Source organism: Ovis aries, chromosome 6 (genome assembly GCF_016772045.2).
Source record: "Ovis aries strain OAR_USU_Benz2616 breed Rambouillet chromosome 6, ARS-UI_Ramb_v3.0, whole genome shotgun sequence".
In the NCBI taxonomy this organism is placed as follows: domain Eukaryota; kingdom Metazoa; phylum Chordata; class Mammalia; order Artiodactyla; family Bovidae; genus Ovis; species Ovis aries.
In genome coordinates, this window is record NC_056059.1 from 56,377,973 (window position 1) to 56,405,246 (window position 27,274).

The 27,274-nt window shown below is 39.9% G+C and overlaps 1 protein-coding gene across 13 annotated transcripts in view; it reads right to left on the reverse strand.

Moving 5' to 3' along the window:
* ARAP2 (ArfGAP with RhoGAP domain, ankyrin repeat and PH domain 2) overlaps positions 1–23,756 on the reverse strand; it is a 198,264-nt gene extending 174,508 nt beyond the window's left edge. For 6 of the 13 annotated variants that reach the window (XM_060417576.1, XM_060417572.1, XM_027970921.2 and 3 more), the window contains exons 1-3: positions 23,418–23,756; positions 23,056–23,135; positions 6,888–7,936 (exon numbers count right to left, since the gene is read on the reverse strand). In XM_060417576.1, coding sequence (XP_060273559.1) covers positions 6,888–7,792 — 905 coding nt within the window. In that variant the 5' untranslated portion in view covers positions 7,793–7,936; positions 23,056–23,135; positions 23,418–23,756. Of the gene's footprint in view, positions 1–6,887; positions 7,937–22,758; positions 22,841–23,055; positions 23,136–23,417 lie in introns of all 13 variants that reach the window. The other 7 variants (XM_027970922.2, XM_015096434.3, XM_060417574.1 and 4 more) reach the window with 2 other exon arrangements.
* Between the last annotated feature and the right edge of the window lie 3,518 nt (positions 23,757–27,274).

The following is a 27,274-nucleotide window of genomic DNA, read 5'->3' on the forward strand; positions in this document are numbered from 1 at the left end:
AGTAAGAAGAGTTATTGTATGATTGCATTTTTAAGTCCACAAGACAGTCAAAACTGTAGCATATTGTTTGGGATATACTTAAGAGGTACAATATTTTTTTAAGTATGAGTGTAATAATCATTATTTAAAGTCAGGATAGAAGCTGTCTGTGACAGGAGAGGGCATACAAGTTTATCTAAGTGTTGCAAAATAATTCATCCTTTATTTGTTCATTATCTCCAGATTCTTGACACTGTGATATAGCTATAATCATTTCCTTGAATTTGTATGTCACTTTGAACCCCTGATTAGAGCAGCACTCAAATTTTCTACATCTTTGATAACTTCTGCTAATAATAAATACCGCTAATTCTTATTGAGCACTTACTATGTATCAGACACAGGTCTCAAAATTTTATAAATACACACACACACACTCACAATGTGTATGTCTGTGCATTTAGTCACAAACACCCAAAGAAGTAAGAGCTATCATTATCTGCACTTTTTAAGAAGAAAATTGGCAAACCAGTTACTTTCCAAAGTCGTGACACAGCTCTTAAGTAACAAACCTGGGATTCAAACTCCAGCAGCGTAGCTCTATAAGACCTATTCAAAACCATCATGCTTCATAAAAAACTTAACTTTAACTTCCTGGGAAAAAAATGCAAATTAGTTTAAAAAAAAGATTCTGAATTCTTTTAAGTACATCCATTAGTAGTATTTTAAAGCATATTTTGTTGGCTTACTTTTTATAAATATAAAGAAAAAAGTATGCAATGATTTGTATTGATTTTGCAATTCAGTATCCACCTGCAAGCAATTACCAAATCTATCAACCAAGTTCATTTGATCTCCTAAAGATGAAAATTAGCTCAACACAGAAAACAAGCTGTTTTTAAAACTGGTGATTATCCACTTATTCTCATATATCTATAAATAAATTATCTCAAGCTATTTTATATTCTAATATCTACTATGCCCAAAGCATTTTGTTAAGAGTTTATGTATCTACATCTCATATTTCATCTCCTTAATAGACTGATGAGGTAGAACTTGGTGTCCTAATCCTACCAATAAGGAACGGAGATTCTCTGGCCCAAGTGGCATAGCTAATAGAAGGCAAAAACCAGCATTCAAGGTGAATTCCATCCTGAGTGCAAAGCCCATGCTCTTTCCTTTCTGCTCTATTATTCTCCCATCAATTTTCCTAGAAACTGCAGATTGCTATTAAATTTGAAATATAAAGCATCAGTGATTTGCAAAAATTAAAAACCCACTAAGAAAAGCAGTAGTTATCATCCTGTTTTGTTACTATGCTTTGGTGATCTTGGTCAAGTTATTCAATAGGCCTGAGTCCAATTTCCTCATTTACTAAAGGGGAATAAAAACTAGGTCTGCTGCCTAGGAATATCATAAGGGTTAATGAGATGATGCTTTTAAAGAGCATAAGGTGTGCCTTACACAACACAAACACTCAACTAGAATGAGACAACTGTTTTACTAGAGAAAAGAATAGTTGGTCTTCCTGGTAAACTGATAATATGAACTACTGTTTCTTAAAGTCCTTAAAAGTATGAACACTCTTTGTTTGAAAGACTAAAAAAAGTGTCAACAACGTAGTAGCAGAATAAATTGTTTTTTTTTTTTTTTTCATTTAGTAAAGTCCTATACAGCAGATACTGCATAAAATACATGCATGGATGTTAACAACCTTTAAAATAACATTATGTGAACCAAGTTTCAAAGAAATAACTGACTATCAAAGTGAATCTTCAACTACCTACAGATGTTATTTGTTCTCATATTTTTAAATCACTAAAATTGCCAAGAAAAGCAGTGGCATAAATGCTAATTAATGTTAAAGATCTCTCTTTATAATCTACACTTACCCATTACGTGGGCATGACACCCACACCAAAAAAAATAATCAATTACACACCCCAGATGGACCATATCATCACACAGAATGTTTGTTTTAAAAAAATACAGTTCTTACAATTCATAACATACTAACTACAACAGACTAACTATAGGTCAGTACACTATTGAATTCAAAAGAAAAACACTGGAATCATTAGCAGCAGGGGAAAGCTGTTTTGAGGTTACATAAAGATCTGTCTAGTCAAGGCTATGGTTTTTCCAGTGGTCATGTATGGATGTGCAAGTTGGACTGTGAAGAAAGCTGAGTGCCAAAGAATTGATGCTTTTGAACTGTGGTGTTGGAGAAGATTCTTGAGAGTCCCTTGGACTTCAAGGAGGTCCAACCAGTACTAAAGATCAGTTCTGGGTGTTCATTGGAAGGACTGATGCTAAAGCTGAAACTCCAATACTTTGGCCACCTCATGCGAAGAGCTGACTCATTGGAAAAGACCCTGATGCTGGGAGGGATTGGGGGCAGGAGAAGTGGACAACAGAGGATGAGATGGCTGGATGGCATCACTGACTCGATGGACATGAGTTTGGGTAAACTCCAGAAGTTGGTGATGGACAGGGAGGCCTGGCGTGCTGCAGTTCATGGGGTCGCAAAGAGTCAGACACGACTGAGTGACTAAACTGAACTGAACTGAATGTCTGACTAAATCACACAAATCTGAATTCAGAGAACACGAGGGTGCATTAACTATAGCTCAGATGAAGAATATGAAATGTATAATGAACAAATAATTGAGTCTCAATTTACAAAATTCCAAAACAGTCCTTAGGATAAGAATAAAAATTACAGAAGGATTACAACACAAAAGCCTACATCATTATTGTAAAACCTTTTCATCAACTAGCAGAAGCTACAGCTCAAAATTTTTTTTCAAACAAAGCAGGACTTTCAACATTATGAATAAAGAGTACAAATGTCTCTTCACTTGAGAAAGTATCACACAGATAGATACCTTTATACTCTAACAGTAAGTCAAGCAATTAACTATTAATTTTGATTCATTATCTAGAAAAATGGTACTGCTGAATCTATTTGCAGGGCAGCAACAGAGATGCAGACAGAACAGACTTATGGACACAGAGGGGGAAGGAGAATGCAGGATGAATGGACAGAGTAGTACTGAAACATATACATTACCATATGTAAAACAGATAACCAGTGGGAATTTGCTGTATGACTCAGGGAGCTCAACGCAATGCTCTGTGACAATCTAGAGGGGTGGGATGGCGTGGGAGGGAGGTTCAAGAGGAAGGGAACATATGTATATCTATGGCTGATTCATGTTGCTATAGGGCAGAAACCAACACATTGTAAAGCAATTGTCCTCTGATTAAAAATAGGTTTTAAACACTTTGATTCATTGTTATTGATAGACATTCAAGTCAAAATTTTGCAAATACTGAAATAATCAACTCATTTTCACAGAATTTGTAAAAAGCCATTTTAAAGGAAAAAATCTGAGTCTTACAATGCTAAGCATTTTTTTGCTACTTACATGAAATATAAAGGTTTTCTTGAACATGAGGATGAGATGAATTTCAGTATTTTTCTAATTCAATGTAGCAAACAGTTGCTTAATTGTATGTTTTTGTTCATATATGTTTCACCATTAAAGTCTAAAATAGCAGATCCATTTTTAATGTCTATATCATCATGTCTATGTACATCCAGAGAAAAATATCTATAATTTTTACTTTTAATAAAAAGTTCACAGAAGGCTGGTGACTTCAGGTTTAGAACACATACTTTTGAAAAATGCCCTTCAACAGTTAACATAGGTCCTCAGCCTCATGTTACAAAAGATGTACTCCAACCACAGTGCAACCTTGCATACCTCTGCTTCTTTACTGTTCCTTCCCCAAAATATTCAAAGGCATGACACCTAAAAGACAGGGCTTCGTGACTTGTGCCAAGGATAAAATAGTTGCATGAAATATGTATGAAAATCATTAAACTAGGGAGGAGGATAAGAAATGTACCTCTTTCGTAGCAAAAGATACCTGAACCCTTCCTGCTTTGAGTACTGAGAAGGATCCTCCTGGAAGGATCATTAAGACTCACAAGACATACCTATGACTCACAGGGAAGGGCAGCTGGTGGGACTTGCTTTCTACTTCGAGACCTCTATGGGAGACCTACTGGTGAGCTGATAAGGAAGAACTGCTCTTCAAGGCTAGTTCTGACCTAGTCCCCAAGAGACAGGACTTACAAAGAGATCCTGAGTTCCAGTGTCCAGCATGTGAAGTGAAGTCGCTCAGTCATGTCCGACTCTTTTCAACCCCATGGACTATAGCCTACTACGCTCCTTCGTCCATGGGATTTTCTAGGCAAGAGTACTGGAGTAGGTTTCCATTTCCTTCTCCAGAGGATCTTCCTGACCCAGGGATCAAACCCAGGTCTCCCTCACTATAGGCAGACGCTTTACCATCTAAGCCACCAGCATAGCGCCACCCAACCCAGCCTTCCCAAGAGGATCAGACAGGAATTCAAGGAAGGAGCCCAATGCAAGGACAAAGAGAACCCATCAACTGCATCAGATAATTTGGCAAGGGGTAGAGGTTGGGGGTACATGTCCAGGGAAACAGAAACAAAGCACCTCACATCAGGAACACATAGCCAGAATCATGCTCCTTTCAGGAATTATACAAAATGTTTAGTGAGTAAAGAAATTAGGTTAAAATCACTGGCCACAAAGAAATATATTCTATGCTACATCAAGGAATATACTAAATATCATTTAGATGTTATTTGACTAGAGAGAATCTTGGATTTTATAACCTACAGTTTCATTTATAACACTGCAGAATCTTGCAATTACTATTTGCAATTCAGGCAAGGACCACAAAGAAAAACACTGGTCTGAAAATAATTTATTATCTAGTTTTATAATTTGATCACCAGAAATCCATAGATACCATTTACTGTCTTAATCAGCTCCTGCTAAGCTGCTGCTGCTGCTGCTGCTAAGTCACTTCAGTTGTGTCCAACTCTGTGTGACCCCATAGACGGCAGCCCACCAGGCTCCGCCGTCCCTGGGATTCTCCAGGCAAGAACACTGGAACAGGTTGCCATTTCCTTCTCCAATGCATGAAAGTGAAAAGTAAAAGTGAAGTCGCTCAGTCGTCTCCAACTCTTAGCGATCCCATGGACTGCAGCCCACCAGGCTCCTCCATCCATGGGATTTTCCAGGCAAGAGTACTGGAGTGGGGTGCCATCGCCTTCTCTGCCTGCTAAGCTGCTTACTACTAACTGTACCATTACTTAAATTCTCATTTTCAAAGACTCAAGAATCACAATGTGAATAACCAGCCTTTCACATGATACAAAGCTTACACTTAGAACTAAATGAACATCAAAAGATTCTCAAAAATGTATAAAAATAACACAACTGAAGTAAAACCTGAGCCCAATGTTTCTTATCTGAAGTTATCCTTATGGCTTCCAAAAGAATTCCATTCCTGCAAAGACACAGCAGACTCCTCTCATTTAAATGTCAAAAATTAGCAAAATATGCTAAAGCTACAATGGTATACAAAAACTGGTACCTTTCTACATTCCTAAGAAATACTCCATTTCTTATATACACCATCAACACTTTTAAGAACATTTACTAAGTGAGTGGTTAAAAAAGTGTGCTATAGAATCAAATGAACTGGAATGAAATCCCAGTTCACAGCCAATGTAATCCTAGAAAAATTAACCGAAGGCTCAGTTACCTCATAAGAAAATGGGTGAATAATACCTATTTCAAGGGCCAGTATGAGAATTAGTTTATAATTTTATGGAAAATTATACACCAAACCAGATTCCAGGTGTTCAATAAATGATACTGCCAACTGATTTCCCAGTAAATACTCAATACTGCCACTGGCACCAGGGATGCCAAGATAAAGACAAAGTAATAAGGGCCTCTGCCCTGAAGGAGTTTACACACTACTGGAAGACACTTAACATGGTCTTGTAAACTGCCATGTTTTCTCTTGCATATACTAAATTTCCATACTTTCTCTTATAAATACAGCCAAGTTCCAGCACCAGGGACAGAGTGGCTACATGGGGATACAAGCAGGGGAAAGAGAATCTTGCAGAAATACACAGCCTAGACCCTGCATAGCAATCTGTAATTGCATTTGGTGCCACAGCAGCACGGGTTGAATTTAACCTCATGATCCTAGCAGAGACAAATGTTAGATTTTAGTGAATAGGAAAAAAAAAAAAATCTCACCGCAGCCCTGGAGGAAACCACATCTTAGGTGGAATTTTGAGAAACGGTTGAAAGCAGTCTCTGCAGTAAGTCAGCTCCTCTCTGACTCTACAGTTACCCCAGGGTACCGAAGACCCAACAAGTCCTTAGGACCCCTCTTTAGAGTTCCAGTCTCCAGCTCATTTGGTCTCATACTGTTATGCTACTACTATTTACATGTCTTCTGTGCTCCACTTCAAGCCCCTTTATCCCTCTCTACTTCCTCTGCTGCTAGTACTGTGACCAGTATCAAGTAGGTGCTCACTAGATGCGTGTTGAATGATTCACTGGTGCCAGTCATTGTGTCAAGCAGTAGAGATACAGTCATAGAAACGTGGTCCTCCTCCAAGGGACATATAACCTAGTGTCTCCTAGGGGAGACAGAGTCAACAATTCAAATATAAGTCCACTCATGGAAGAAGATAATACTAGATATGGTGGAAGGTTCCATATACTAGATATGGGATGGAATATCCAGGCAGAATTAGTGGACGGGAATTCCACCAATTAAATAGGAAACAGAGAGTCCCAGGCAGTTACAAGTTGAAAACAGACTCTGGGTAGTGATATACAAGAGAAATGGCATGATGAAAAAGTTTTAGAAGAAAGAAAAGGCTGGTTGAACAGGCAAACTAAAATGTCAAATTTAGAAAGGAACACAGAAAAGAAAACTGTTAGAACTACATTCCCCCAAACCGAATACACACAGCCTATCATAAAAATTCCTACCTCCCTGAAATTCCCTTCATTGATCCTGGAATCTCTGGTACCGGCCGATGTCTTAGCAGAAAAGATCGAGATGGTCTTGAAACCAACTTGCTACGACTTCTCATAGCTGTTAGGACTGGTGATGATGGCACATACAAATCATTTACAACCATTTCTCCTTGAAACTGAAAGAATGGAGACGGTGGTGAGCTTTCTAATAAAACGTTAGTTCCATTTCCAGAGTTTGCTTCTGATACTGAAGAGTCATGGGAGGAAAGGAATTCAAGGTCTGCGTTAGGAAGCTTGCCTACATTTTCTGAAATCAAATCAGCTTTTCCTGTTTGTTCTTCAGTTGTACAGCCCACAGTCTTCTCTGTTATCAAAGATTCTACGTCGGTAATTTCATTACCAAGTAAAGAATCTTGAAAAGAACCTGAATTTGAGTGTGGTTCGTCTTCTGGAATGGGAAAGTTGTGTGTAGGAAGAGTCAGCTTATCATCTGATTTAAGAGACTGGCTATTTTCCACACAAACCTCATTTTCTCCAACATTTTTTGTAACATACTCCAACTGTATCAGGCTAGGTATTTGAACACTGTGTGAATCTGAAAATTCTAAGGAGGTATTCTGAGCAGAAGATGGAGCCTGGTGATCCTCTGAGGTCTCATCATTCTTCTTTGTTTTGTGAATATTTGCATATATTGGGATATCTTGCATTTTTGACAGGATTATCTGTAACTGTTTAAGTATCCTCCTCCGGTGTCCTGTAGGTGATATTCCAACTTTGAGGAGCACACTGTCATTTATTTCTGCACAGTCCCTCACATTATTAAAACCAAATTCTCGGAAGTTTAAGAGGTACTGCTCCAAATTAATGCTCATTAGGAAATCTCTGATATCAACATTCACTTCACTGACTGAGGACATAGTGGTGGCTTCATCACTAGGCAAAGTTGTAAGAAGCAGTACAATGCGATACACACATAGGAGCGTGTGTTCTGTAGTGGGTTTTCCTCTGACTTATCTCAAAAATGCTGTTTTCTCCACAGTGAATCCTTTATGTGCTTAAGCCTAGGAAAAGAGAAGAAGAGAAAAGCAAGTTATTAGGACATTTTTGGCATCAAAACCAGTTTTACATTCTAAACGTTCTCTGAAGAAACACAACAGAAACGAGGATCACTACTTCTACCGGCTAAGTTTGGAAACTGCACGCCCTAGAAAGTCATTTCCTAGGTAGAGTGTGAAGGGATGGGACAGAAATGCTATAGTAGTACCAAATGATGATTTTCAAAAAGGTTAAAAGATTCTTAAATATAAATTAAACATGTGTCCAAAAATTTTATTCACTAATTAATGAGGGAACCTGTAAGGTGGTAGGGCTAGTTCCAAGATCATTTGTTGAACAGGTTTACATAGTCCATCAGAAAACTTTTTTTTTTTTTAGTTCTAGAATAAGATGGGTAGGTTATATTAAAAAAAAAAAAAACTGGTTAGTGATCTACAGGGCAATAAAACCATAACCTTTGGGGATATATTTCCACTGGACAAAAATCTATAAGCCAACAGGTAACTTCCCAGTTCAGAGTTCTAATCAAATAGTAAATAGGAGGTAGAACACAAGAATTAGAATATCCCTAGGGTGTGCCTGTTAAACAATACTCTCAACAAGGCATCCCACGAGCATGCTGTACTTTTGATTTCCAAATTTTAGATAATTTTTCTCAACAGTACCTAATAGATATGAACAACTCCGTCCTTTACTATACTTTCTTCAAAGACTCACTCCAAAACCACAGTTAGAACGTATTTCTCAGGTCAATGATTTTTACTTCAAAATTGCAGCAGCATTATATGTACACTATTATATAAGACAAGAACAACTTTACATTAGATAACAGGAAGTAAGTTAATATGAAAGGAAAAGGAAAAAGTTTAAAGGTCACATTTTCCTTTATACACAGCAGATTCACGTAAGATCACTTTTCTCACATACATTGTTCAATTCTTTAAAAAGATGATTTTTCCAGCTGTTGTTTATATGGCTGCATTGAGTTTGTAAAAGTGTATGGTATGTGCAAATTTCTACATATTATGCATCAGGAAAAAAGAAAAAAAAGTACAGAATATGGGTAACGACAATTGTCGTTGTTTAGTCACTAAGTCATGTTGATTCTTTGCAACCCCGTAGACTGTAGGGGTTTTCCCAGGCAAGAATACTGGAGGCTCCTCTGTCCATGGGATTTCCCCGACTGGAGTGGGTTGCCTTTCCTTCTCCAGGGGACATTCCCAACCCAGGGATCAAACCTGCATCTCCTGCTTGGCAGGTATATTCTTTACCACTGATTCACCTGGGAAGTCAGCATAATGACTATACACTGAAGTAATAAAATGAGACACAGTGGATTCAGGTATATTCATTTGAACAAGCAGAGATGCAGTGTTTCTGGAAAAAAATTACATCCCAAAGTAGCTCCTTAGAAGACACAACTCAGGAGTCTCCATGTGATATATGCCAACTGCCCATAAGATGTTGCCTCAACTATTCTAAAACTTTAGCCAACACTGACAAGTGAGTACACCAAAAATAAAAGGGAAAACATATACTATTTAGGAAACACTTCAGAAACAAAGGAACAAAATTTACAAACCAGAGAGGAAAGACCATATACAGCTATGGCTGATTCATGCTGATGCTTGACAGAAACTAACACACTTCTATAGAACAATTATCCTTCAACTAAAAAGCAAATTAATTAAATAAAAAACAGAGAGATGAAAGACAAGAAATGCCTGTGCCCAACAGGTATCCCTCTGTCACACTCAAAATACCAAAACGTCAGGGAAAAAAGCAGAAAGTTAAACCTCAACACCATATTTGAACCTAATACTCAGATACGTTATTCTTATTCACATAATTATTTTTTAATCCATTATTTAGTTTTGTTTTCCCATTAAAAAATGGAAATAATTACTACCAAAGTGGCAGCAACTTCTGACACTGGGCTCTAGAACTGTGAGAAAACATGAAGTAATATATTCCTCCACCTTCCTCACCGCAGTTCAGGCCCTCCTGTATTGAATCTCCTGCCTAAATCACTGCAATCATCTCAACAAATCCCTCAACCCAGTCTCCATGTACCACTAACTCACTGGAAGTCCAAATCTGGCCTGTCATTCCACATCCTGAACAGAACAGGCTAAGCTTCTTTGGGTGCCATACCATCCCAAGTCTGGTCTCAGTCTGAAAATAAAAAATAATAGTAGCTACTATCGATGTAAGTGGCAACAATGCTCCAGACACTGTACCTTGGATGTATGTCTACTGCTAGGGAGATGTTTGCACATACTAACTCCAGGCTCAAGTTTAACCTGTGCCACTTCACTGACTTTGCTGCTGCTGCTGCTGCTGCTAAGTTGCTTCAGTCGTGTCCTACTCTGTGCGACCCCATAGACGGCAGCCCACCAGGCTCCCCCGTTCCTGGGACTCTCCAGGCAAGAACACTGGAGTGGGTTGCCTTAGCTCATAAATTATCATTTCCCGCAAGCAACAAACTAAATAGCCCCATACCTTTTACATACGCTGTAAGAGCTGGCAGATCTACACACTTTGCCAAATCCTCTGCACTATTTACAATTTTGAACAGGCAGATATTACTTCCCCTCTGAAGGCTTCCTATCAACCTCATAAAATAGAATGAATCACCCCTTTCTCCATCTCCTATACTAGGATTCTAGAGATTTGCAAAGCGCTTGAAACATGTTTAAGAGATGGGAGACAGACTAGTAGTGATGGTGAAGTGGTTCAGAAGCCCATTTTGTTATTTTTTTAATGTGTGTACATGTGTGAGCCTTTACATTTTAATATACAAGTCTTTTCTATTTCTTACACATAAAGTTCCTCAGTGGCTGACTCAAGCATGGATATACCAAATGTTCTAACCAATACCACCTCACTCCGGTATCATGGGTATGCTAAATAAGGTTAATGAACTAGATTCCTTTTTGTGACCTGGAAGAGGCTCTCTCCCACAGGCCCCACAAACTCTCTCTGCACTTTTGTGTAGGCCCCACCTCTCTGCACTTTCATGTAGGCGCCATCCTCCAATCACTGTGTTTTTAACTGTCTGACTATCCAAGGGTGTTCACAGACCCACTTCAGAGGCTTCAGGCCCCCAAAGACATCATCAGCTGCAAAGAGATGGGCACCCCTAACTACAAAAGTCTACCAGGCAAACTCCTTAACACAACATCAAAGCCCTCCATATTTGGACCTCCACTTGGGCACCAGGCACACGTGCCATGTTCTAGGTTCGTGGCTTTCCTGGTATCAGTGAGTGGCTCTGCTGCACAGCAACGACTGTATATAGGCCCAAGAATCCATGCCGAAGATGACTGAGATGCACAAAACATTGTGGCTGGGTTTTAAACTCTTCACACCTCAGCAGAAGTCCATCACTCCCCCTACCCCAGGAGTTGGATATCCTTCCTAAGACAGTGCCCAGGAGTCTGCAGTCATATTCCATTTCCACTCTCCTTCACTTTCATAGGCACATATCTGTGTGTCTGTTTCCTTCCCCATAAAATGAAACTGTTCAAAGGTACCTCCGTGCTGGTGAAGACTGCATAAGCCAATCCACTCCAAGTGTTAAAATAGTGCTTAATCCCTGGCAAGCGCTTAGCACATATTCACTTCTATCATTATAATTACATATTATCATCACTAAGTCATTAACTTCCCACAGTTGAAATTGTTCCCATTCTTTGCAATGTAACTCAAATGCTATTTTCTTCATAAGGCCTCTGCTGAGCAAGAAATAAACTCTCTTCACTGTATGACTACAGCATTTACTTCTCAGTATTTAATCACATTCTGTTGACTCCATGTTAACCTACAGAAATGGGATAGTGCAAGGTGATAGCCAGGATTTGGGAGCTGGGCAACCTTGGTCAAATTTCAGTATTTAACCTCTCTGTGCCACAGTTTTCTCATCAGGAAAGGGGTGGCAAGAATATCTACTTCATAAGTCTTTTGTAAAGCATCAAGAACACCAATAGCACATAGCAAATGTTAAATAAGTATCTGTCATCATAATTATGTTTATTATCCCACAATAAACTAATAAATCTGCCAAGATGATGACTAGCCCTATAAGCTGCCCAATAAATGCCAAATTACTTGTTTGTAAACACAGTACATGATGTATATATACAGTACACATTTAGAGAATACATAGTTGGCATTACAGATGTGAACGTACATTTGCCCATGCTATCCTGACCCATTTCCAAGAGAAAGTAAAAGGAAAACAGAAGTAACATTTAAGAGTACCTTCTATATGCCCAGCTTTCAGTATCACTTAACAACCGTAATCTTACTATCTTCCTGAACTCTACCTTGGAGGTACTATGAATACCAACTGCTTCTCATCATCGCTCCTGCTCACATGCTAGCCCAAGCCACTCTCTTGTCTTTCTTGGACCACTGCAACAGCCTTCTGACTGATATCCCAGACTCTATCCTAGCCTCCTGCCTTCACAAGCAGCATATTCTCAATACAACAGCCAGAATTATTCATTTTATAACAAAAGTCACATCACATCACTCCTTGCAACTAACTACCTAATTTCATCTTCCCTGGCTTTGCCTGAAGCCCCCATCGCTCAATCATCACCAAGCTGGCTTCAGTCCTATTTCTACTACATGATTCCTACCTCTCACCCATCTATCTCTTCCAAATCTACTTCCCAACATATTCCCATGGCTCGTGGCTCACTCCATCACTTGCGTAGGTCTATGCTCAAATGCTTGCTCGTTAGAGTTGCCTTCCCTAGTGCCCTTGTGCATACAAGCATGCCCTGTGCCTCAGCACTCCTTACTCTTGCTTTCTCTATCTTCATGGCATGTTACTATGTGCCATCTGTAGACTTCTACCAGAGGATAGAAATCTTGTCTATGGTTCACTGCTGAAGGTCTTAACTTTGAACACCATCAGGCAGATAAAAGCGCTCAATAAATGTTTGCTGAAAAACTCCCTCTCAACTTTGAGATGATTTAAGATAACAAGTGGAAAGTACAAAGTTTTAAAGTTTTGTCTATTTAGGTCACCAAGCTCCAAAGGAGCTCAAATACAGATTTTCCCAATGCATCTAACCACTACAAGTGATCTTAGAATCAAGAACCAAGGGGAGAGAAGGGTCAGGCAGCTGGAAGCATTCCAACCCACCTAAAGGACTTTTGAAAATTCATCAAACAGAATAAAATATCTAAGAATAAACTTAACCAAGAAGGTGAAAGATCTATACTCTGAAAACTATAAAATACTGATGAAGGAAAATGAAGATGATACAAAGAAATCCCATGTACCTGGACTGAAAGAATTAATATTGCTAAAATGGTCATACTACCTAAAGTAATATACAGATTTAATATAATTCCTACCAAAATACCCATGATACCTTTCACAGAACTAAAACAAATACTCCTAAAGTTTACATGGAACCACAAAAGACTCGAAATTCCCAAAGCAGTCTTCAGAAAATGAACAAAGCAAGAGGTATCACATTTTCTGACTTCAGACTACAGAACAGAGTTATAGTAAACAAAACAGCATGATACATAAAAACACACACGTAGGTCAATGGAATAAAATAGAGAGCCTAGGAATAAACTCACACACTTATGGCTAATTAATCTATGACAAAAAAGGCAAGAATATACAATACAGGAAAGACAGTCTCTTGTTTAATAAGTGAGTGCGGGGAAAACTGGACAGCCTCACGAAAATCAATGAAATTGGAGCATTTGTCACACCATATACAAAAATAAACTCAAAATAGATTAAAGACCTCAACGTAAGACTGGAAACTATATAACTCTTGAAAAGAACACAGGCAGAACACTCTGTGACATAAATCATAGCAATATTTTTTTGGAGGATCTGTCTCCTAAGGCAAAGGAATCAAAAGCAAACATAAACAAATGGACTTCATCAAATTTAAGCTTTTGCACAGCAAAGGAAACCATCCACAAAATGAAAACACAACCTACTGAACGGGATAAAATATTTGCAAATGATATGACCAATTTGATTATAGCTCATACATTCAATAGTAAACTCAATATCAAAAACACAAATAACTCAGTTAATGGTTATAGCTCATACATTCAATATTAAACTCAGTATCAAAAAAACAAATAACTCAGTTAAAAAGTGGATGGAAGACTTAAATAGATATTTCACCAAAGATGACAAATAGATGGCCAACAGGAACATAAAAAGATGGTCAATATTGCTAATCAGAGAAATGCAAATCAAAACCACAATGGGATATCACCTCACACCTGTCAGGATGACTATCATCAAAAAGAACCCAAATTACAAACATTGGCAAAGATGTGTTAAAAAGGGAACTCTCATACACTCTTGGTGGGAATGTAAATTGGTATAACCACTGTGGAAAAACAGAACAGAGCCTTCTCAAAAAAACAAAACACAGAACTACCATAGAATTCAGCCATTCTACTCCTGGATATATATCCAAAAAACAAAACACCAATTTGAAAACATACATGCACCCCAATGTTCATAGCAGCATTATTTATAATAGTCAAATACAGAAGCAACCTTAGTGTCCATCAATAGATGGACAAAGAAGATGTGATATATATACACATGGAATACAAAGGAATGTTGCTCAGCTATACAAAAAAAGAATGAAATTCTGTCATTTCCAATAATATGCATGTACCTAGACATTATTAAGCTTAGTGAAAGAAGTCAGACAAATACTCTGTTATCTTATATTCAGAATCTAAAAAATGAATGAGACAAAACAGAGACAGATTCACAGATACAGAGAGCAGACTAGTGCTTACCAGTGAGGGGAGGGGAGTAGGAAGTGGCAAGATAGGGATAGGCGATTAAGAAATATACACTACCATGTGCTGGTGGTTTACTCGCTAAGATCTTCCCAACCCAGGGATCAAACCCTGGTCTTCTGAAGTGTAGGCAGTCTACTGCACACCAGGCAGATTCTTTACTGACTGAGCCACCAAGGACATGTATAAAATAAATGAGCAACACGGATATATTGAATAGCATATCCATTAGTTTGCAATAACCTTAAATGGAGTAAAATTCATAAAAATTGTACAACTGAAACTACTATAATATTGTAAATCAAGTATACTTCAGTTAAAAAAAAATCATAGGTTGGGACAGCCACCCCCCTCCAAATGCCTCGAGTAAGAAAAACCACCACAGTAAACCACTTCCCACTACCCATCCCCCCACCCATTACCAGTGTAACTTTGCCTATTCCCCAGTTAAACGAGGAAAGAAAATAACTGAAAAACTTGGGCCACTTCATTAAACCATAAAGTCATTAAATATTCAGTGCTGACAACTTTTGGAATCACTTCTGCCTGATTTTAATATCTTTGGGGAGGGAAAAAGTAGCAATAGTATAACTAAATTCACTCAAATTTAATCTATTTCTTTTTTAAAAAAAGCATACCATTTTAAAATCATAAACATAAACTTACAGTATTTAGAAACCTGCAAATGTGTTGAAATAATAGACTTAAAAATAATAGGATCACAGGACAGAAAGGAGCCTTAAAAATGTAAACTAAATAAGTTAGGCTGCCACATGAATACAGAGACTCTTCAATGTCAATACAAGTCTTACAGCTTCCAAAAACAATGGAAGTTTATTGTATTCCAAAACAGTCACCCCCAATTGAGTGGGAATCAAGAAAAAGGTGAGAAATTACTTTTACTGGTCACAGTGACTGAGGGGTACCAGAAAAGAGGAGAGTTGACTGACTTAGGACATCCTAGTGGTAAAGAATCTGTCTGCTAACGCAGGAGACAGAATAAGATGTGGCTTTGATTCCTGGGTTGTGAAGATTCTCTGGAGGAAGACGTGGCAACCCACTCCAGTATGCTTGCCTGGACAATGCCATGGACAGAGCAGCCTGGCAGGCTACAGTCCACGGGGTCACAAAGAGTCGGGCAGGACTGAAGTGACTTAGCACGCATAATGATACCCAAGGTAGAAACCTCAGGCACAATTTTTACTCCTCCAAATCTCTAGAGCTAATCAGCTATCCCCAAAGGATACCTGGCACTATAGATGATGAAAGAAAGTGTCCCTGATTTCAAGTTATTTATGTGGAGAAATAGCTAATCTCTTACAAACTTCGGGAGGTCCATATAAATAACACACTGCACTAGGGAGTTCAGGCTACTGGTCTTAACTGAATTCTACTTTTGCTTCAGTACCGAATATAGTCACAAGAAGGAGGTATCACTGTATTTCACATCAAACAAACTTACTGTTTAATACTAAGATGTTAACTTCACATAGTCATAAAGACAAATCGTTCCACCCTGCTCCCCACAACCATGCAGAAGAGGAAGTGGTTTTGAGAAAGCACACTTGCTGTCATTACTCTATCCCATCGTATAGAGCAAATTACAAAAGGTCAGAGATCAAGAATTCTACTGTTCTAGTCTAAGTCCTTACATCCTTTGTGTCCAACTGGTTGGTCATGTAGTATGCCTCTCCCCTGCCACTGGTCACCTACCTTATCTTGTGATAACACTGCCCCCACTTAACCCCTTATGCAAAGCCCAGTTCCCTCAACTCTGAACTCTTTCCTCCACTGCCCCAGGTTCTCTACATTGAGCCCTCTTTCCCCTTCATCAAAACACATCCATCCTCTTTCATTCTCCCTCAGACTTCTATTGCTAATGTTAACAGCCAATATCTGTGGAGTGATTACAAACCAACTTTACAGGATCTCATTTAATCCTCACAGTTGCCTTAGGAGGAAAGCCCCATGCCTAAAACCAAACAGCAGGAAAACAGTGGATAAGTTTCAGAATTCCAACAGTCAGACTCTACAACCTGTGCTGTTAACTGTGATGCCTCCTAATACCTATGTGATCGATTTAACAGTAGAAAGGGCTCAAGGACTTCCTATTTTCCCTCTCATTTGACTGTTCTACTATACATAAGCATTTAGAGTCCCTAGGGAAATGCTGAACTATAACATCCCTTGCGAACTTAAGTTATATAAGCCTTTGCAGCTGTGAGCATATGAGTCCATGTAAGTAAGTAAATACAGAAGCCTAAAGTCATTTACTTTTAATTGTTTGAGATACTCAGGCCACAGTACACAAAGCACAGTGCTCTAGAGTCAGGCTGCCTGAACTCCAACCCAGCCTTTCCCACTTGTTTTCTATGTCCCTGAAGATAGTTAACTTCCCTGAAGCTCAGTTTCCTTGTCTATAAAATGAAGATAAAATATCTGCTAGGATTTCTGCTAGAATTAAACAAGTCAAATACATAAGGCATATAGAAAAGCACCTGACATGAATTATGAGTGTACAAAAAATGCTGGCTAATTCATCCGTGGTATATAATATTGCAGTTGGTCATATTCATACTGTATTATTGCACTTGGTGTGATGCATATTCTCCTGCCTGCTTCATAAAATTACATTCCTTTCAATTAGCACCATCAATTATTCTTCTAATAAACCTACAAAGCACCTCACACAGCAGTAAACAGTTTCATTAATTTAGTAAACTATAGATGTCATTATAGTAGTGAGAATGAAGATTTTTACCCGAAGACTTTAGACTTGGGAAACAGCACAGTGATGTCCAGTGATCACAGCTCTGCTGGGTAATACCTACATGAACTTGAGAAAGTTCCTTTAATTTTCTGAGACACACTGTGGTCATCTGTAAGCAGTGATGATAAACGAGAACCTCACAAGACTCTTTTGAGGATGAAATGAGTGAATATGCATAAAGATCTTAGTTCCTGGCAAGCAACAAGCACTTAATTAGTGGCTGCTGGATGGAGAGTAACAGAGGTTTCAGCTGAAAATAGTCAGACTCTAGGCAAAAGCCTTCCACAGCTTGGATCAAGGAGAAGACTGTTCTAAGTCATGCTTTGATTATTTTATTTTCTGTGCACTCTGAAAGACACAACTCTTTCAAAATCAAGAATATGCATTTCACAGCCAGTGAAGGCCAGTAGTGACCATTCCTTTACTTTGTATGAGTTTATTATTAGCCTAAGTAGTACCTGGGTTTAGGTGTTTTTGATAACATCCCAATAAGTTATGTGGCTCAAAACACTCCTTAGCTTCAGTAAGTCCCTTTTCTTTCAAACTGTCTATCCAGATTTTAAGTTAATTGGCTGATGTTTGAGACTGTTTAATTTTTAATTCAGAGATCTTTAAAGTGGGGCCACAGTTCTTAGGCAAGCATTTTCCCAAGTTCCTACAAGAGCAGGAGTGGGGGTAAAATCATTAACAAACCAAAGCCCACACCACAGTGGAGGCAAGCTACCTGAGTGCCCCTGCAACCTGCTCATTCCAGCTCCCTCCTACCCACATCTGTGTCCTGGCAGCTGAAAGGACACTCAGACCCTTTAGGATTCTTGATATAAGCATGAGAACATACATATTCTTCAGGATTCTGTTCTATTTCATGCTACCTTGAACATACCTTTAATGTTTAATTGGCTGAGATAAAAACTTGCATGATATCATACTTCAATAAAAAGATTTTAAAATGTACACTTATGACACATGCACTTTTATATATCAATTTTTTAATTTGGATACGAATGTATCGGATGTATTCTCCACTATTTCTCTGAATTTGAGTCACATTTTTTGACTAACAACCAGATGTTTCAAAATAGCCTACTGTGAATGGTTTCCTCTCTTAGCATTTATAAATAGCACCCTGACCTCTTTTCCAACTGAATTTGAGGGCTTGTTCATATTGGCTCTGTAATTATCTAAGTCTCTTTTTTCTTAGGTAAAAGGATATCTCAGCAAGTGTCTCTTAACTGATTGACTCATTTATTAACATTTATTTATTAAATAAATATTTAAGGATCTCTAACTACTCTCTCCAAGATAACATAACAGGGAGAAACATTTGCAGTTCAAGATAACACCTATCATCTCATTTGAGAACAGTGCTATTGTGTGTATATATATACATATATATTCTAATCCTGAAAGACGATGTTGTTAAAGTGCTACACTCAGTATGCCAGCAAATTTGGAAAACTCAGCAGTGGCCACAAGACTGGAAAAGGTCAATTTCCATTCCAATGACAAAGAATGTTCAAATTACTGTACAATTGCACTCATTTCTCATGAAAACAAGATAATGCTCAAAATCCTTCAAGTTAGGCTTCAGGAGTACGTGAACCGGAAACTTCCAGATGTACCAGGAGGGTTTCTAAAAGGCAGAGGAACCAAAGATCATATTGCCAACATGCCCTGGATCACAGAAAAAGCAAAGGATTTTTTTTTTAAATCTATTTCTGCTTCATTGACCACGTTAAAGACTTTAACTGTATGGATCACAGCAAACTTTGGAAAATTCCTTCAAGAGATGGTAATACCAGACCACGTTACCTATTTCCTGAGAAACCTGTACGCAGGTCAAGCAGCAGCAGCTAGAACGAGACATGGAACAATGGACTGGTTCAAAATTGGGAAAGCAGAACGTCAAGGCTGTATATTGTCACCCTGCTTATTTAACTTCTATGCAGAGTATATCACGTGAGATGTCAGGTTGGATGATTCACAAGCTGGAATCAAGATTGCCAGGAGAAATACCAACAACCTCAGATACGCAGATGATATCACTTTAATGGCAGAAAGTGAAGAGGAACGAAAGAGCCCTTGATGAGGGTAAAAGAGGAGAGTGAAAAAGCTGGCTGAAAACTCAGTATTGATAAAAAGAAGATCATGGCATCCAATTCCATCACTTCATGGCAAACAGATGGGGAAAAAAAGTGGAAGCAGTGACAGATTTCATTTTCTTGGGCTCCAAAATTACTGTGGATGGTGGCTGCAGCCATGAAATTAAAAAACACTTGCTCCTTGGAAGAAAAGTTACGACAAACCTAAGTGTAAAAAAAAGCAAAGACTTCATTTTGCCAACAAAGGTCCATGTGAACAAACGTATGGTTTTTCCAGTAGTCATGTATGGATATGAGTTGCACCAAAAAGAAGACTGAGCATCAAAATTGATGCTCAAATTGAGCTTTTGAAATTGATGCTTTCAAATTGTGGAGTTGGAGGAGACTCTTGAGACTCTCAAGGGACTCTTCAGAGTCCCTTCGACTGCAAGGAGATCAAACCAGATTTCCTAAAGGAAATCAACCCTGAATATTCATTGGAAGGACTGATGCTGAAGCTCCAATACTTTGGCCACCTGATGCAAAGAGCCATTGGAAAAGAATCTGATACTTGGAAAGACTGAGGCCAAGAAGAGAAAGGGACAACAGAGGATAAGATGGTTGGATGGCATCACTAACTCAGTGTACACGGGTTTGAGCAAACTCAGTGAGATAGTAAAGGACAGGGAAGACTGGCGTGCTATCGTTCATGGGGTCACAAAGAGTCAGACACGACTTAGTGACTAAAAAATTATATATATATATATGTATATATATATATATATAAAATACTAAAAAGAAAGTGAAATGAAATGTCTTCTCTCCAGGAGTTTTTTGGCTGTAACCATGTTAAAGCCATATGCATGTCAAGGGAAAATGACATGCATATGGACTGCTGCTACTGCTAAATCGCTTCAGTTGTGTCCGACTCTTGTGCGACCCCATAGACGGCAGCCCACCAGGCTCCGCCGTCCCTGGGATTCTCCAGGCAAGAAAACTGGAGTGGGTTGCCATTTCCTTCTCCAATGCATGAAAGTGAAAAGTGAAAGTGAAATCACTCAGCCCTGTCCGACCCTCAGCGACCCCATGGACCACAGCCTTCCAGGCTCCTCGGTCCATGGGATTTTCCAGGCAAGAGTACTGGAGTCGGTTGCCACTGTCTTCTCCAATGTATATGGACAGTTCTTTATAAGTCAGTAAGAGCCAGTAAAAGAGGAACACCAAAACTGGAAGACTCAAATGTACCCAACAAAAACACTTCAAGAGTAATGATGAGAAAACTTAAGTCTTATGAGCTTGACTTTCACATGGTTCATATTTTAAGCATTGTTTCATGTATAATTACATAAAGAAGTAGCACCATCATCTTTCAAGAATTCCAAGGAACTCTTAAAAACTTCAAACTGACTCCATAAATATAATTGAAATATGCAGCAATTCAGAACTCGGAGGATGGAGTGATCAGTGAAGGAGCTACAGAGGGGAATTTCAAGATGTATGGGAATGTAGCATGTGGAGACAGCAGGCATTGCCACAAAGCGAGGCAATGAGGGAGATGTCTTTAGGCAATCAAACGGATGAGAAGACATCTCATAGCCTCCAGTCTCCCATCAATCACATTTGATCAAAGCTAAGAAATATTTCCAACATTAATAAAAAGTTCTTTACCTAATATTTTCCAGAAATTCATCAGTTTAGAAAGTGCAAAGATTGGATTCAATAAACGATTCAACAAACAAGAAAGAAAAAAAAACTTGCTAAAACATTAAAATAATTTCTTCTTAAAAGCAACAGCTGTCATTCATAAGTAACATTTTTATAGCATCTTTCACTGAACTTTCTCAAAGTTGCTAAGAGGTGGGATAGAAAGAAACAAAGCAGAAACAGAAAATTTCCCAAATATCATGACATTTATAACACAGAGTTCTAAGCTGGTTTTTAAAACTTCACAGTCTTATGGTGCTAGTTTAAGACTTTCTTCCAAAAAAACTGCAATTCATTATAATCTCAGTCCTATGCTGCTGCTGCTGCTAAGTCGCTTCAGTCCTGTCCGACTCTTTGCCACCGTATGGACCCTAGGCTGACAGGCTCCTCTGTCCAAGGGATTTCCCAGGCAACAGTACTGGAATAGGTTGCTATGCCCTCCTCCAGGGGATCTTCCTGACCCAGGGATAAAACCCAGGTCTCCTTAATTGCAGGCAGATTCTTTATGGTCTAAGCCATCAGGGAAGCTTCTTAGTCCTCTACTTAATCACAATAACTAAGTAGCTGAATTGAAAAGTACTCTATCTAGAAGGCTCAAACTGCAGTGATATGAGATGGTTAAGAAATTTGTTTTTAGAAGCAGACACAGATAATACAAAGAACAAACTACTGATCACCAGTGTGAAGAAGGGGGAAGGGGCAATGTGGGGGTAGGTGGGGGGAAAAAGAGGCTACTATTGGATTAAATGAAATCATATGTGAGAAACTTTTGAAAAAAGAAGCACTATAGAATTCAAATAAACTTTCATTACAAAATTTAATATTCAAGAGACATAGGAAAAATGAAAAAAAATACATATTTGTTTTTAAATGTACCAGTTTCTCCTTTCATGGACTATCCATATAAAATCTGACTTATGGATGAAGGAAAAAAATGCAAACACACATGCCCACAAATAAGTTTTAACAAGTCATTTGACTTCCCCTCTAGGTATATTTTCATTTAAACAAATCTTTGAGTACTGACAAATCAAGTCTATAGAAAACACTCTTGGTGTTAAGACCCACCTTAAGTGTGTATTTGTTAAACAGCTGTCTGAAAAGTAGCCAGGGAGATATTTCCACTTTAGGCTCTAGCCTAGTTCCATGACCCATTTTACTTTTTCTTTCTTTTTAAAACACTGTTAAACAGTGGAAGGTCATGAGAATTTTCCCCTCAATATTTCTCTTGTAAGTGTATGGAAGTCACAAGTATAAGTTTAGAAGTATTTCTCTTTTCCCCTTAAAAAAGTTACCTTCCTTTTTAAAATAGTCATAACTTTCATCTTCCAATTACTTACGGGCAATGTTCCCGTAAACTCATGCGGGCGAAGAGTCCTTAAGTGCGGGAGAAATCAATACTGAGCTTGTAAGTACAACACTATTATTGGTAATCACAATGACATCCGATTATACGTACTTTTAAAAATAGCTTATTTTTCGGTACTTTTTTTTTAAACCAAAAGGATATATTCCACTAAGCAGACTACTTCAAGGACAACCTTGCAAAAAAAAAAAAAGTTGCTATCACCATACAAACTTGCAACAGCCTAAAATGTCATTATTCCAAACAAACTAGCTTCTAATTTGCCTCTAATCATCAAAGGTTATAGTTCACAATATATTTTCACAAAGACTTCCCCCCAATCAAAATTACTCCAGATCGCCGCAAGGAGGTGAGGCGAACATTTAAGAAAAGAAGCAAGGATGAACTTACCTCGTTTAATAAGACGGGCACCCATTCTCCCCGGAGACCTGTCTCCAAACGTCAACGAGAAAATCAATCTGGTAAACTCCCTGTCGACAGTTTTCGAGTATGAGGTTAGGTTCAGGCAGGTGGAGGCCAAATGATTGTAATTAAAGTTAATTAACAGGCCTGCGGTCTCAAAGTGTAGAACAAGTAGGGTGCGGGGGAGCACAGGGATCCGAGCGAACTCATTCTCTCTACCGAGTAATTAACTGCTGCCTGAAACTCACTGAAGGGCAGCTCCTTTTCGAGGAAGGGGTCTAGCTGTCTGTCCGGCTCTTCCCACTCCTGAGTCAAATCCCATTACTAAGTAGAGTTTTTGTATCACTTACCAGCTTCTGGTTTCCTTTTAGACGCCCACATGCGGGAATGAAATCCAAGTGGTAGAAACCGGAGCCGAACACTTGGCGCTCTGGAAATTTACCCAGAGAGGTGCCGGAAAGCCGCGGCTCAGAAGACAGTCTTCACGCCCGACCCCGGCCCCGCCGCCCAGCCCACTGCAGTCCCCTGGACTCGCTTTGCGCGCGGGCAGCGGAGCTGGGGAGCCGAGGCGGGCGGGGGAGCCCGGTCTCCGGCTTCTCTCCCGGCCCGGTTCGACCAGTCCTCACCCGTCTGTCCCAGGCGCGGGGCCTCCTGCTTCCCTCCCCGCCGGCTGCCCGCACGGCGTCTGCAGCCAGGAGGCGGCCGCGCGGGCGGCGCTGTCACTCGGGCCAGCACGCCGCGGCCGCCGCACCTGGAGGCGGGGAGCGCGAGCCCGCGCGCAGCTCCGGAAGCGCCGCGCCCGCCGCCCGCGCCCTGCCCAGGTGCTCCGGCGCCGCGCCTTGGCCGCTTCCTCCAGGCCCGCGGGGGCGGGGAGAGCCGCCAGGCGTGGGGGCAGCGAGGCTCAGCGGCGGGGGCAGCCGAGCCGGCCGCCCTGGTTCCGCAACATAGTTGGGTGGCTGACTCAGTCCGCCCCAACTTGGCCGCGCCTGGCACCCTCGCCACCTGGCGCACCTCGGCCCCAGGGCTCCCGGCTCGGCGGAGCTGGTGAAGCCGCGAGGACGCGTCCCGCAGCCCAAAGCGGCGAAGGCAAAGCCCTCCCCGGAGAGATGCCGGAGACCCCACCCCGGCTCAGGCCGTCCATTTGGTTGGTCATTGCTCACGGATGGGTGGGTTGTTAAGTGGGCGGAACCTCAGCACCACTGATTATTAGTATTACTCTACTAAGTAGTTTCCAGGTTGCTTCAGCGTTTCCCAAACTTAAGACTCATCTAGGGCGCTAGATTTCCCAGGCTGCTTCTGCGTAAAGTTGCACTCAATGGGCCCGGGAATCTGTTTACCAAGCTCAGTGCTGATTAGGCTCGACCCATTATATCGGATTCTCTGTGAGGGAAGGACGAATATTCCCACTTTCTAGTTGAGTTTGCGGGGGAGAGCAACTTGCCCAAGCAGTCGTAACTTTAAGGGGTGCAGAGGATTTTCAATTTAGATCTGAATACAGCCTCCTCACAAAAGTTTTATATTTCTCCTTGTCTCTGTGCCCCCCTTCTTGACTCCACCCCTCCGAGGGGAGGGAGAACCCTGCTCTAGTCCTTTTGGCCTCTGAGATCGTTAGATCCCGGAAAGACATTTTCCCGTGGACTTGGACCTTGACACTCTGCTCTTGGAAGTAACAATAAAGCAGCAAGAGGACACGGGAATTCAAACAGAAAAACCCTTGTGCGGCCCGGAATATCGATACTTAAATGTCCGTAAAATCTTACGCTTGCCAGTGACTTCAAGGGCAAGCTCCTTATTTTTATATTTTAGTTAACATCTTTGTACAGACTGTACCTGAAATTCTCTCCCTTAAAAGATGAAATGTCCTTACCTTTGTCCTGTTCGTGTTGGTGAAAGTAAAACAATTAGGGGAAGTGCTGAGCTTATTATGAAAATGAAATAATTGGTGAAGTCGAGCGTGGGAGGCTTCCCAGGAGCCCTGGTTCTTGGGAGGCTTCATCTTCAGCGAAAAATCTGCCCATCAAAAAGCACCCTCCTGCCCTGGGAGACTCAGGCAGCTGTGGCAAGCATGTTCCAGAGACAGCAAATCTTCAGTTTCTTTTGAACTAAATACTTTAAAACAAGACCTATTTTCACCAGGAAAGTTCACTCGACATTTTCCAAATCTCAAGAATTTTTTTTTTTTTAATTTCTGTAGACTTTTGTTTTTGTGGCTCTTTTTGACTTCCTATTAAGTCCATACTCTGTGGGCTTTATTTTCCCTCTCCCTCATAGTCCTCACATACTTGTCATTTATTTTTATCTATGTAAGCCATCTTAAATCCTTTTCTGAGCAAGGTGGGTTATAAATAAACAAAAAATCTTACATCAGTTATGGTATGTCTCAGTAAGGCAAGCACTGTTACTGGAACAGAGTCCCCAAATTATTTCTCTGGGTAGATTTTATAAAATAACAGACTTTGTGCTTTTTTTGTAACAATATCTTAGTTCCTTGATTATCATTCAGTCATTTATTGTTTACAATAAAAATTTTAAACAATATAAGATAGTTTTATTTTCAATAAACAAAATTGAAACTACAGTGATGAGCAAACACAGTGAGACCCCCAGATTTTCAGTCTTCTCTGAGAAGAAATAAAGTTAAAAGCTGTAAGGCACACTGATGATTCAATAATAGCTCTGGGAAGTGAAAGAAAAGCAGTACTCCCTTACTGAAAGTATACATTGGTTATAAGGTGTATGCTGATTTTCAGAACCTTTTATTTCAGAAAATAAAAGATGGCTAAAGCAATATGGCAAAATCTTTTGTTAACTGTTCACTAATCATACCAGATTCTGGCCAAACACCTAGCATATATGTAGTGTTTGTACAACTCCATGAGTTGGAACTCTTTTTCCGATTTTACAAACAAAGCATTGAGACTTAGTTTATAATGGATAAATCAAACACTTTTCATAGCCTATGTGTAATGTATTGATATGTAGCAGCCCTCATAGGCATTCAGGGAGAAAAGTACGCAGGAAAAGTAACTTTATACAAATTGAGGTATGAAAAATCTGTTGACTGTCAAGGCCATTCTACTATATCAGGTCAGTTCAGTCGTGTCCAACTCTTTGCGACCCCATAAATCGCAGCACGCCAGGCCTCCCTGTCCATCACCAACTCCCAGAGTTCACTCAGACTCACGTCCATCGAGTCAGTGATGCCATCCAGCCATCTCATCCTCTGTCATCCCCTTCTCCTGCCCCCAATCCCTCCCAGCATCAGAGTCTTTTCCAATGAGTCAACTCTTCGCAAGAGGTGGCCAAAGTACTGGAGTTTCAGCTTCAGCATCATTCCCTCCAAAGAAATTCCAGGGCTGATCTCCTTCAGAATGGACTGCTTGGATCTCCTTGCAGTCCAAAGGGCTCTCAAGAGTCTTATCCAACATCACAGTTCAAAAGCATCAATTCTTCAGCGCTCAGCTTTCTTCACAGTCCAACTCTCACATCCATACATGACCACTGGAAAAACCATAGCCTTGACTAGACGGACCTTCGTTGGCAAAGTAATGTCTCTGCTTTTGAATATGCTATCTAGGTTGGTCATAACTTTATAGTACCAGTTAATTTCCATCTGTCTATTTATTCCAAATATGTATTTGGAATATATCTTTTTATTTCTGTATTTATCCCAAAATGACTCATTCCAGCTTATATTTCCTCCATTTTCAGAGGGAGAGCTGGCGTAGCTCTGCCCTTGCCAGCTTTTGTGTCTATGCTCCACCTATCTCTCCTACCCAGAACGCACTCTGGTTCTGAAGGAAGCAGTTGGAGAGAGTGGAAACCATCCTGCTCTCCTCCGCCTTTTCCTCCTTCCCCTTTTCCTTACATCATCAAGGCGAACACCCATAGAGCATTTCTGTGCCAGTTGCTATTCCCAGCGCTTTACTTGCAAAAGCTCATTTAATTATCCCAACAACTCTTTGAAGAGATAGTGTTATTATCCCCACTATAAGAAAGGAAACTTAAGAAAAAGATGTCGAGTGATTTACACCAATTTTGCCATAAGGCAGAGAGAATTCCAGCCCAGTCTTCTCCAGGAACCATTCTCTGCCCTGGATTGCCAGTTTCAAAAAGCACTCAGTGCTGAAATTGCAAAGGTCTGTGCTCAAAATGAAGCCTGATCAGTGTAGGTTGTGGCATTTTGAGCAAATTCAACTTATCTCAG